Consider the following 10,461-nt stretch of genomic DNA (forward strand, 5'->3'; position numbering starts at 1 on the left):
GGGAGCAGAGCAGCCGTACCTTGCCAAGCACATCTCAGCCCACCCACCACAACACGGGAACAGAGCGGAGCGACCCTCATCCCATCAGCAAAAGCGGAAAAGGATGCTCAAGCTGATTTTTCCACAGGTTGGGAGTGATTTGGCTTCAAAACCAGGCTGCCCTGCTGGAAAGGGCAGCAGCGAGGTGCCCAAACTTGGCATGGCACGGCACGGCTCGGCACGGGAGTCATACACAGCATGGTTTTATATCCGTATCACATCCATCAGGTTTTATATGCTACTTCACTTTCCCAAATCCTTCAGATCAACAGGCTTGAAAGCCATAAAACAGACGACGAGGACACAAAGTGACATTTTCACGAAAGAAAGCAGTGCGGGAGGAAAGAGGAAAGGCACTTTCTCTGCGTGTTACGGCCCCGAGATGGGGGTGGCTCAGGCTCAAACCAGCGCTCACCTGGGATGCTCACCCCAGCCTCAGGGACCAGTGGTGTGGTGGCTTCAGGGGGTCGATGGCTGCTCGTGGGGGGTCCCAGCCAGGCTGGGGGTCCCAGCAGGGTGAGCCTGTGGGTGGGAGAGGCGGTGGAAGGGGAGTTCTGGGGCTGATGGATGGGCACACAGCAGCAAAGTGACAGGAGCGCCTCCCCTCCAAGCGTGATCCGACGTGGGGTGCCAGTCCTGGGAGGTGTTTCCCATGGGGGAGCCTGCTGTGGGGCAGCAAGGGGGCCGAGGGGTGGGGGGTGCGCAAGAGGAGGCAGAAGGGGTGAGCAGCCCTGCGCTCTAATCGTCCTTGTCCTTGGCCCCGTGCTTCAGGATGCGGGTGAACTCCACGTAGTTGAAGTTGCCCTTCTTGTCGATGGGCGCCTCCCGGTACATCTCATCCACCTCCTCGTCGGTGAACCTGTCTCCCATGGTGGTCAGCAGCTCACGCAGATGGTCCTCATGAATGAAGCCTGTGAGGATGGCAGAAGGTGGTGTTAACAGGGGACACCACCAGAGACCTGAGCAGCAGGACCTTCTCCGCCTCTCCCAAGGACACCCCTGCCCAGCTCTCCCACACGGGAGCTGCTTGGGGACTGTCCCAAGGATTTGGCCCCAGCCCTCATCCTGGCTCCACACCCAAGGGGCAAAGCGCCCGTACCTGATGCCTCCTCATCAAAGCAGGCGAAGGCGTTGCGGATGACATCCTCTGGGTCGGTGCCATTCAGCTTCTCCCCGAACATGGTGAGGAACATGGTGAAGTTGATGGGCCCTGGCGCCTCGCTCATCATGCCCTCCAAGTACTCGTCGGTGGGGTTCTTCCCTGCCAGACACAGGTGGGGGTGGCTGCAGAGCCCCAGCACCCCTCCCCAGGGCCACCCCGTGCACCCAGCTGGCTGGCGTGGTCTTTTCCATCACAAATGAATTTGCAGGCACACGTCCAGCCACTCCACAAACAAGGGAAGCGGGTTTCCACCGTGCCCAGTGCTCCCCCCCTCAGCAACTGGACTTCTGGGCTGTCGGTTGGACTGGATGATCTTAGAGATCTTTTCCAACCTTAATGATTCAATGACTCTAAATCTCGTCATGATTTAATCCATGCTGAAGGCCACTTGGAAGCAAGTTCTAGCCTTGAGGGAGATGCAGGGATTCATCTAGAGGTTACAGGGAACCAAACCCATGGTTTTTCCCATTCCCCTGGCAGCTGCCACCCAGTACCACCCGACCAGAGGAACAGCAATGTCCCCACACGAGCCTCATGCTGCTGATGTCCCTAGCAGTGCTCCAACCATGGATGCACCAGGGATGGTTTAACCTCCTCTGCTGAGGTCCAGGTGCCCCCAATGCCTGGCCCCACTCTGCTCCCAGAGCTACGGCTCCAAGGAGGAGGTAGGTGCCTCCCATTGCTGGGCAGGACCTCCAGAACAGGTTTGGCTGCCAGGTCAATCATTTACAGACCTCCCAAAGTGCCGTGGAGGTACCACAGGGAGCTGTGGCCTGCAGCGAAGGAAAACTGGAGCTGCAAGTCTCAACTGGCAGAGGTATGGTGCAGACACAGGGACTGGACTCTTCTGTATCCAGGCCAAGAGCAATGGGAGGGCTTTGTCCGACAGGGACAACCCTGGGTGATATTCTGGGGTGAGACTACTCAAATACTGAGTGGATGGTGGTTGCTCCAAGGGAAGAGCTTCTCCAGCCCTGAGGGTCTCTTCCATTCTAGCGAGCATGGTTGGAAGAGCAACACTTCAAACTGCTGCCCTTGGGTGCCACCACAAATGCACCTTCTAAGGTCAATTTGTGCCAGCAGAGAAGTTCTTCCCCCCTAGATTTAGCAGCCATCATCAGGGTGGCCCGAAGCAGGAGGGCTGTCCCTCAACGGCATCCTACCAAAGCTGATCTTCAATGGTGGGTGCGAGGCATTAGGTCACCCAGCACCTCTCCCCACTTCCTGAGGAGGCATTGAGGGCAGAAGGGCTGAGGGACAAGCAGAGGCATGAGGGAAGGGTCTCCTCACCGAGGGAAGCCAGCATGTCGTGTAGATCCTCCTTGTCAATGAAGCCGTCGCGGTTCTGGTCGATCATGTTGAAGGCTTCCTTGAACTCCTGGATCTGTGACTGGTCGAACATGGCAAAGACATTGGAGGTGGCGCGCTGAGGGCGCTTCTTGGTGGTCTTGGCTTTGGCACGTTTGCTGGACATCTTGGCGGCTGGGGTGGTACCTAGGGACAGGGCAGAAGGCAGGAGCGTCAGGAGGGCTGGGACAGGCAGAGCAGGAGATGTGAGACTGGCAGAGCCCGGGGAGCCAGAGCAGAGGCAGGGACACACAATTCTTGGCACCTCCAGGCCCGTGCCTCAGTTTCCCTGGCTGTCACAGTTTGGCAACAGTGAGACAAGGCAGTTGCAGGGTTGGACATCGGGACAAGCAGGACTTGGGCTCTAAGGAGGCTCCCAGGAAGTCACAAAAGCTGTCAGCGCCCACTGGCACCCCTTCCCCAGGGCTCCCTGCCCGCACCCTCAGCCCCAAAACCCCAAACCTGCTCTCCGCCTGTGCCCTTTGCATCCCAGGCGTGGGGGCTGATGCCAGGGCCAGCACCCAGTGTCCCTCACTGTGGGGCCATGGGGTTGTTGCCTCGGTGTTTTGGGCAGAGCGTAGCCCAGCCCAGCTCCTGGGGCGCCGGCTCTCCTGGCAATGGCTCGCCCACAGAATCCCGGAAGGTCCTGAGTGGGAAGGGACCCACAGGGATCACTGAGTCCAGCTCCTGTCCCTGCACAGGACACCCCAACATCCACAGCCGTGGGGCTGAGGGCCTTGGCCAAACACCTCTGGAATATTGTCAGGCTCAGTGCCACAATTGCCTCTCTGGGAGCTGTTCCAGTGCTCCACCACCCCCTGAGTGAAGAACCTTTTCCTCATGTCCAACCTAACCCTCTCCTGGCACAGCTTCCTGCCATTCCCTCGCGTCCTGTCCTTGGTCACCAGAGAGAAGAGCTCAGCGCCTCCTCCTCCTCTCCTGGTGAGGAAGCTGCAGCCCGTGATGAGGTCTCCCCTCAGTCTCCTCTTCTCCAGGCTGAACAGACCAAGTGACTTCAGCCACTCCCCACACTCTTCCTCTCCACACCCTTCCTTTATCAGAAACAAATTTTTCACGGAAAGAGTCATTGGGCCCTGGCAGAGGCTGCCCAGGGAGGGGGTCGAGTCGCCTTCCCTGGAGGTGTTTAAGGAACGGGTGGATGAAGTGCTGAGGGACATGGTTTAAGAGAGTGTTAGGAATGGTTGGACTCAATGATCCAGTGGGTCCTTTCCAACCTGGTGATTCTATGATTCTTCCCCAGCTCCGCGCCCTCCTCCGCACACTCTCCAGAAGGTTTAGATCCATTTTATCCTGTGGCACCCAAACCTGCCCCCAGTGCTTGAAGTGAGCCCTCCCCAGTGCGGAGCAGAGCAGGACAATCCCTTTCCTCGCTGCTGTGCTGGATGCATCCAGGACACGGTTGCCCTCCTGGCTGCCAGGGCACACTGTCGGCTCGTGGTCACCTTGCTGTCACCCAGCACCCCCAGATCCCTTCCCACGGGGCTGCTCTCCAGCCTCTTGCTCCCCAGGCTGTGTGGACATCGTGGCCGTGGCTCTCCCAGCATCTCCGTTTCGCTGCGCTAAAGCAGCGGTGTCCCCAGAGAGGTGGGCTCGCTCGGCGCCCAGCACCCAGCACCCAGCGGGAAAGGGGTTATCTGCTCTGGGCACATTCCTTACATACCACCGCCTCCCTTCCCCCTCCACCCTGCTCCATCCATCCCAATTCCTGCCACCATAGGGTCCGGCCAGGCCAAAGGCCGCTTGCTGCCTCTCCCCCTGCCGCAGTGCCCGGTGCACCCCATGTTGTGCCCACAGGAGAGGCCCCAGAGTGGAGAGAGATGGGGTTCATGGATCTCTGGGGGCTGCAGAGCCCCTGCAGGGCAGAGGGAGAGTGATTGAGCAACGCTGGGACCGCAGGACGCTGAGGACTGGTGGTGTTGTTACAGGTAATCATAGAGTCATAGAATCACAGAATGGTTTGGGTTGGAAGGGACCTCAAAGCCCATCCAGTTCCACCCCCTGCCATGGGCAGGGACACCTCCCACTGGATCCGGTTGCTCCAAGCCCCATCCAACCTGGCCTGGAACCCCTCCAGGGATGGGGCAGCCACCACTGCTCTGGGCAGCCTAATGAATGTAGAGACGGGAACAGCCTGGAGGGGCCATGGGGTGGAGAGACCTTTGGGGACACAGCTGGGGCAATGCGTGTCCCATGGGGAATGGCAAAGGGAACCTGTGGACCCCAAACACCACCCAGGTAGGACCACAGCAGGAAATCCTGGTCTTTCAAAGAGGGGTCCTGTCCCCAGACCATGCTGGCAAACACCCAGCAGAGCCGGGCTGGAGCAGAGAGCCCATTCCCACCCCGAGATGGTGCCCAAGCCCCTTTGCAGCCTCCAAACAGGGCTCTGGTGATATTCCCACGCTGACAGGCTGAGGAGTGCAGTCAGGATTTAAGACACCCTGCAGTGTGGGTGCTGGGGACCCGATGGGTACAGGGTGCTCGGCACCCCCAGTGACCACTGATGTTGCCCGCGAGGAGGATGCTCAGACCTCTCCCAGTCGACTCCTGCCAAGCATCACCCAGCAAGAGGCCAGCAGGCACCAGCCTGGCTGAGGGACACTGCCGGCTGCCAGCTCCGCACGGCCCTGCAAGGGACTCCGGGGCGACGTCAGCCCAATGGAGAGATGCTGCTCAGAGCCCTCGTGTTCCTTCCGCAGCCATTTCTCCCTTACACACAGCCCTGTGCCTCAGTTTCCCCATCTGGGTCAGTGTCCAGCTAGGGAGCAGCTGCAGAGGCAAGGTTAAATTAGTGGATTATGAATTAATTCCAGGGGAGAAGAGCAGAGTATGACTGTTCTGCTGTGTGCCCCGTGCCAGGGGGGCAGCAGGGCTGCCTGGGGACATGGAGCAGTTACAGAGCCACATTACATTACATGAAGCAGCACAAAGCAACACCACCAGTGAACTGCGAGCCAGCAACCGTGCCCGACTCGTCTGGACACCGTGACCGTGCTGCTCCGGGATCTGCTTCCCATCTGGGTCCTTCACTCTGACACACCCCGAGGGACCACTGGGCCTTGAGGAGCATCCCTTCATGGGACCCCAGTGTTGGCAGAGCAAACAGCCTTCTCCTGCACTTGCACAGCTTGGCTCCTCAGCTTCTACCTGCTTTCCAGCTCTTTCCCTCCCCTCCTGCTACCCTTCTTTCAAGGGGTTGCAGAGCCATGAGAAGAGGACACTGAGGGGAGACCTCGTTGCTCTCTACAACTACCTGAAAGGAGGGTGTGGAGAGGAGGGTGCTGGGCTCTTCTCCCCAGTGTCAGGGGACAGGACAAGAGGGAATGGCCTCAAGCTGCGCCAGGGGAGGGTCAGGGTGGATATCAGGAAAAAATTTGTCACACCAAGGGTCATGGGGCCCTGGCAGAGGCTGCCCAGGGAGGGGGTGGAGGCACCTTCCCTGGAAGTATTTAAAAGACGGGTGGATGAGGTGCTCAGGGACATGGTTTAGTGGCAGATAGGAATGGTTGCACTTGATGATCCAGGAGGTCTTTTCCAACCTGGTGATTCTATGATTCCATGACATCCCGGGGGCTGCGGGAGGCGCCCAATCCCAGCTACGGTGCCAGCACCAGCGGGGCTGCCTGGCACCAAGGATGGAGACACTGCCTCATTCCCACACTGGCTTCCACCCACTGTGGGAGCAGCGCACCACGCCAGAGAGCGTGGCAGCACCCTCCGAGCTCAAGGTGAGCCCTTCATCTGCACGGGACTTGTTCCACGTCCCCCAGTGGCTGCAGGTCCTGCTATGCAAACCACACTGCCCTCAGCCCCGTCCCTTGCACTGCCCCGGCTGGTGCCCAGCACCTAACAGCAGTCATCAAATCACCCCACACGCTTGGTCCTTCCCCAGTGCCCACCACGAATGAGATGTTCGCCATCAGCCACCTGAGGAGAGCAGCGGGACTGGAGATGTCAGCCATGCCCAGGGCAGATCTCACCCTTGCAGCCCATCTCTTGTCCACTGCTTCCTCCAGCGCCGGTCTTCGCAGCAGCACAGCCTCCTCCTGCCCAGCCAGACCCCAGCACACGCTGCCGGTCCAGAACCATCCCCAGGCAGCGGCGCAGGGAAGCTCTGCTTCACTGTTCTGGGCCAGAGATGGCAATAAAATCTTGCCCATGGCAAGGCTCATCTCACCAAACACGCCGTATTATTAGCAGAACAATTAGCAGCAGACTAGAGGAACAAGCAGGAGGTTTGCTCTCCTCCCATGAATTAATATTATCCAGATATTTGCCCTGTCCCAGCTCTGACCGGCAGCAGACACGCGGCTTGGCTCCCTCTCCAGAGAGACGGTTCTCGTTAGGGGGATTAACTGCAATTTTAACAGCACGTGGTTTTGCTGTTTGATCCAAAATATGTCCTGGAAAGATGCTTGGTCCGTCTCAGCATGGTCATCTCCTAATCGTTCTCTTTCTGCTGTCAGCCGGCCTTGGGTGGGCAGGCACTTAGGAAGAGACTTTTCTGGGAAAGGTGTCCCTTGCATGAGACATAGAATCACAGAATCATGGAATGGCAGAAGAGCTGAGGAGGTTGGTGCTGGCGTGAGATCTCAGCCAGCCTGGCACAAAAGCCATGCACCGATCCGATCACCACACTCACTCCGTCACCGCTGCCTGTATTCCCTCGACCCTCTGCCACCAAGATGATCTCTGTGCCTCCTGCACCTTAGCCTTCCCCACCCAAGGGGCCACGTGGCTGGGCTTAAATGGTTCATAAATTGGTGAAGAAAATAGTTTAGTTTTAAAAAGAGCGAAGACCCACAGTTATCAGGAAAATAAACCACCATCTGTTTCCTCCTTAACGAGCAACTCCATCCCGGTGCTGCTTCCCAACCGTGCTGGGGAGGGTGGGATAAGGCAGAGGGACATCGCTGTGGTGCCGGCACAGGTGAGCCCTGACCTGTCATAGAATCACAGAATGATTTGGGTTGGAAGGGACCTCAAAGCCCATCCAGTCCCATCCTCTGCCACAGGCAGGGACACCTCCCACTGGATCCGGTTGCTCCAAGCGCCATCCAACCTGGGCTGGAACACCTCCAGGGATGGGGCAGCCACCACTGCTTTGGGCAACCTGGGCCAGGGCCTCCCCACCCTCACAGGAAACAATTTCTTCCTAAGATCTCATTGAAACCTCTTCTCTTTCAGCTCCAAAGCAGGCGACAGCGGGGAGCCAGAGCCAAGTGTATAGCGACTGCCAGGAGGGAGAGGTCTTCCCAGCCATCCCTCAGCTCCCACCGCACACCAGGGACTCAGCCAGACCTACACGCAGCTGCGGGTCTTGGTTGCAAGTTCAGCAGATGATTTCTAGGCTCGATCCTTCCCACCAAATTTAGGGAACAAGGACCTCACCTGCCTGTGCGGTGCACAGAAACCCTTCCAAAGTGCAGCTGCTGGGGCCACCAGAAGAAGACCCAGCACCCTTCTAATGGCCGGGGAGGCTGGGAAACAGGACCGTGGCGCAGAAGGTCTGGGTTTGCTGTTTTCCCAGGAGAATTAAGGGGCTCACCTCGGCAGGGGAATCTGGCCGCAGCGCCTCAGAGGGGGAGGTGACCGCAAACTCCTCCTACAGCTGCTCAGAGCCTGCCAGTGGAGAGGAAAAAAATTCCAGTGACTGAAGAAACCCAACCATCTTTGGTCAGCGGCGGTGGTTGTTGACACTTGGGGATGTTCCGCTCCAAAGAATGCTGCTTCAGCTGCTGCCTTCTCCTACACATCCATATTTTAGAACCTCCCTGGCTTTTATCATAGTCCTATTTTGTACCAAAAGGGCACGCAGAGAGGGAAGCCAAGAGGACTTCAAGTTTTCATGGGCAAGGCTAAACAAAACACAGCACTCCTCTGTGTTTAAGACCAAGGGAAATGAGCTAAATAAAGCTTCCCTGCTTTGCAGAAGTTCACTGCCCCAAGTTGCTCACAGGTCACTGGGGAGATCTCTAGACCATCACACATGCATCTGGGTCTTGGCACTGGCCATCACAAAGACTTTGGGGAAAAGCAGATGTTCCAGACAGGAATAGCTCTCACAAACCATGAGGTGGGTGAAGCCATGAGCGTCAGGATCAGCTTTTGTAGCACTGCCATCCCAGGGAAGCCGGAATATCCCAGCTCCAAGCCATTGCAGGCACTTACAGAGAGCTTTGCTCAAGACCAGTCCTTGCCTCCCCTCACTCTCTCCACCTGCCTGGGCAGAGGGGTCCCTGCCAGGGATGCCCGAGCCTCTCAGACCCCACTGTCACCCCTTCCCCATGGCTGAGCCCCAGCTCCGGCACCGCAGCATCGGGGGCGGCCAGGGACTGCTCCCTCCTGCCCTCCCGGGGGCAGCCGCCTCCTCTGTCTTGCCGCTTCCCCTCCGAGCTGACCCCAGCTCCATCCTGCCCAGTCCACTGGTGTTGGTTCTGCTTCATTCCACGTCAACAGGGCTGCTCCAGCTCCATCCTGCACAGTCCATCCCATCCCTTTCCACAGCGACTGCCCCAATGCCATCCCGTCAGTCCATCGGTGTTGCCTCTGTTCCACCCCACCACATTGGGGCTGCTCCAGCCCCATCCCACCTGATTCCTTGGGGCTGCCCTGGCTCCATCCATCCCACTCCATCGGAGCTGCTCCAGCTCCATCCCACCCCATCGGAGCTGCTCCAGCTCCATCCCACCCCATCGGGGCTGCTCCAGCTCCATCTCATCCCATCGGAGCTGCTCCAGCTCCATCCCACCAGGCTCCATCCCACCCCATCGGAGCTGCTCCAGCTCCATCCCACCCCATCGGAGCTGCTCCAGCTACATCCCACCCCATGGGGGCTGCTCCAGCTCCATCTCATCCCATCGAGGCTACTACAGCTCCATCCCATCCCATCGGGGCTGCTCCAGCTCCATTCCATCCCATCGGGGCTGCTCCAGCTCCATTCCATCCCATCGGGGCTGCTCCAGCTCCATCCCACCCCACCGGGGCTGCTTCTGCTCCATCCTGCCCGGTCCTCCAGCCCCGGCTTCGTATCATCCGATCCCTCGGGGCTGTCCCGGCTCCATCCATCCCTCCTCACCGCGACTGCCCGGGTTCCATCCCCCCCGGTCCCTCGGGGCTGCCGGTTCCCCGGTGCCGGTCCCCGGGCCGCCTCACCTGCGGGGCTGCTGGCGGGGCTGTGTCCCGGGGCTGCTGGCGGGGCTGTGTCCCGGGGCTGCTCGCGTCCCGGTGCCGTGGCCGGTCCCGCCCGCCCGTCCCGGCCCATACAAGGCAGAAGAATGCGGCGGGGCCGGGCCGGGGCTCCCGCCCTTATATAGACGAAAGGGCGGCGGCAGCGCCCACGCGTGTCTGCGCCCGCGGGGACCCGGCACGGGGACACTGCCCGGCACACGGGGCACCCGCGGGGACACCGGCCACGGGGTTCTCTGGAGCACCCAAGGGTGACACTGGCTAGGGGGTCCCCCCGGGCACCCACGGGTGACACCAGACAGGGGGGTCCCTTGGGCACCCACGGGTGACACCAGGCTGGAGGTTCCCCCGGGCACCCACGGGTGACTCCAGACAGGGGGGGACCCTTGGGCACCCACGGGTGACACCAGGCTGGTGGTTTGGGCACCCACGGGTGACACCAGGCTGGAGGTTCCCCCGGGCACCCACAGGAACACTGGCCAGGCAGTTTGGGCACCCATAGGTGACACCAGGCTGGTGGTTTGGGCACCCACAGGTGACACCCAGCACTCACGGGTGGCACTGCCCAGGTGGTTTCCCCCAGGCACCCATGGGTGACACCACGCTCGTGGTTACCTTGGGCATCCACGGGTGATATCAGACTGGAGGTTCCCTCAGACACCCATGGGTGACTCCAGATCCCCCTATCCCCCGGGCACCCACGG

The 10,461-nt window shown here is 59.7% G+C and overlaps 1 protein-coding gene across 2 annotated transcripts; it reads right to left on the reverse strand.

The window, feature by feature from the left end:
• Positions 1-254: 254 nt before the first annotated feature.
• Positions 255-9,853, reverse strand: MYL9 (myosin light chain 9). Of its 2 annotated transcripts, XM_054081870.1 has the most exons (5): positions 9,725-9,853; positions 8,118-8,191; positions 2,492-2,695; positions 1,139-1,300; positions 255-950 (listed from the first exon to the last, which is right to left on the reverse strand). In XM_054081870.1, the coding sequence occupies exons 3-5, from the start codon at positions 2,673-2,675 to the stop codon at positions 778-780; spliced, it is 519 nt and encodes a 172-aa protein (XP_053937845.1). In that variant the 5' UTR covers positions 2,676-2,695; positions 8,118-8,191; positions 9,725-9,853; the 3' UTR covers positions 255-777. The 2 variants fall into 2 exon arrangements, with proteins under 2 accessions (XP_053937845.1, XP_053937844.1); XM_054081869.1 differs by lacking the exon at positions 8,118-8,191 and having other exon boundaries at positions 9,725-9,839.
• Between the last annotated feature and the right edge of the window lie 608 nt (positions 9,854-10,461).

This window comes from Cuculus canorus, chromosome 16 (assembly GCF_017976375.1).
Source record: "Cuculus canorus isolate bCucCan1 chromosome 16, bCucCan1.pri, whole genome shotgun sequence".
Taxonomy (NCBI): domain Eukaryota; kingdom Metazoa; phylum Chordata; class Aves; order Cuculiformes; family Cuculidae; genus Cuculus; species Cuculus canorus.

What these genes read in the sequence shown, in the direction of transcription:
- MYL9 (XM_054081869.1), bottom strand. Translation starts at nt 9,833, where the DNA reads ATGGGCCGGGACGGGCGGGCGGGACCGGCCACGGCACCGGGACGCGAG. An exon ending in CCCCGCCAGCAGCCCCGCAG is followed by an intron (nt 2,696 to 9,724) that starts GTGAGGCGGCCC and finishes CCCTGTCCCTAG; the next exon opens with GTACCACCCCAGCCGCCAAG. An exon ending in CGACATGCTGGCTTCCCTCG is followed by an intron (nt 1,301 to 2,491) that starts GTGAGGAGACCC and finishes TGTGTCTGGCAG; the next exon opens with GGAAGAACCCCACCGACGAG.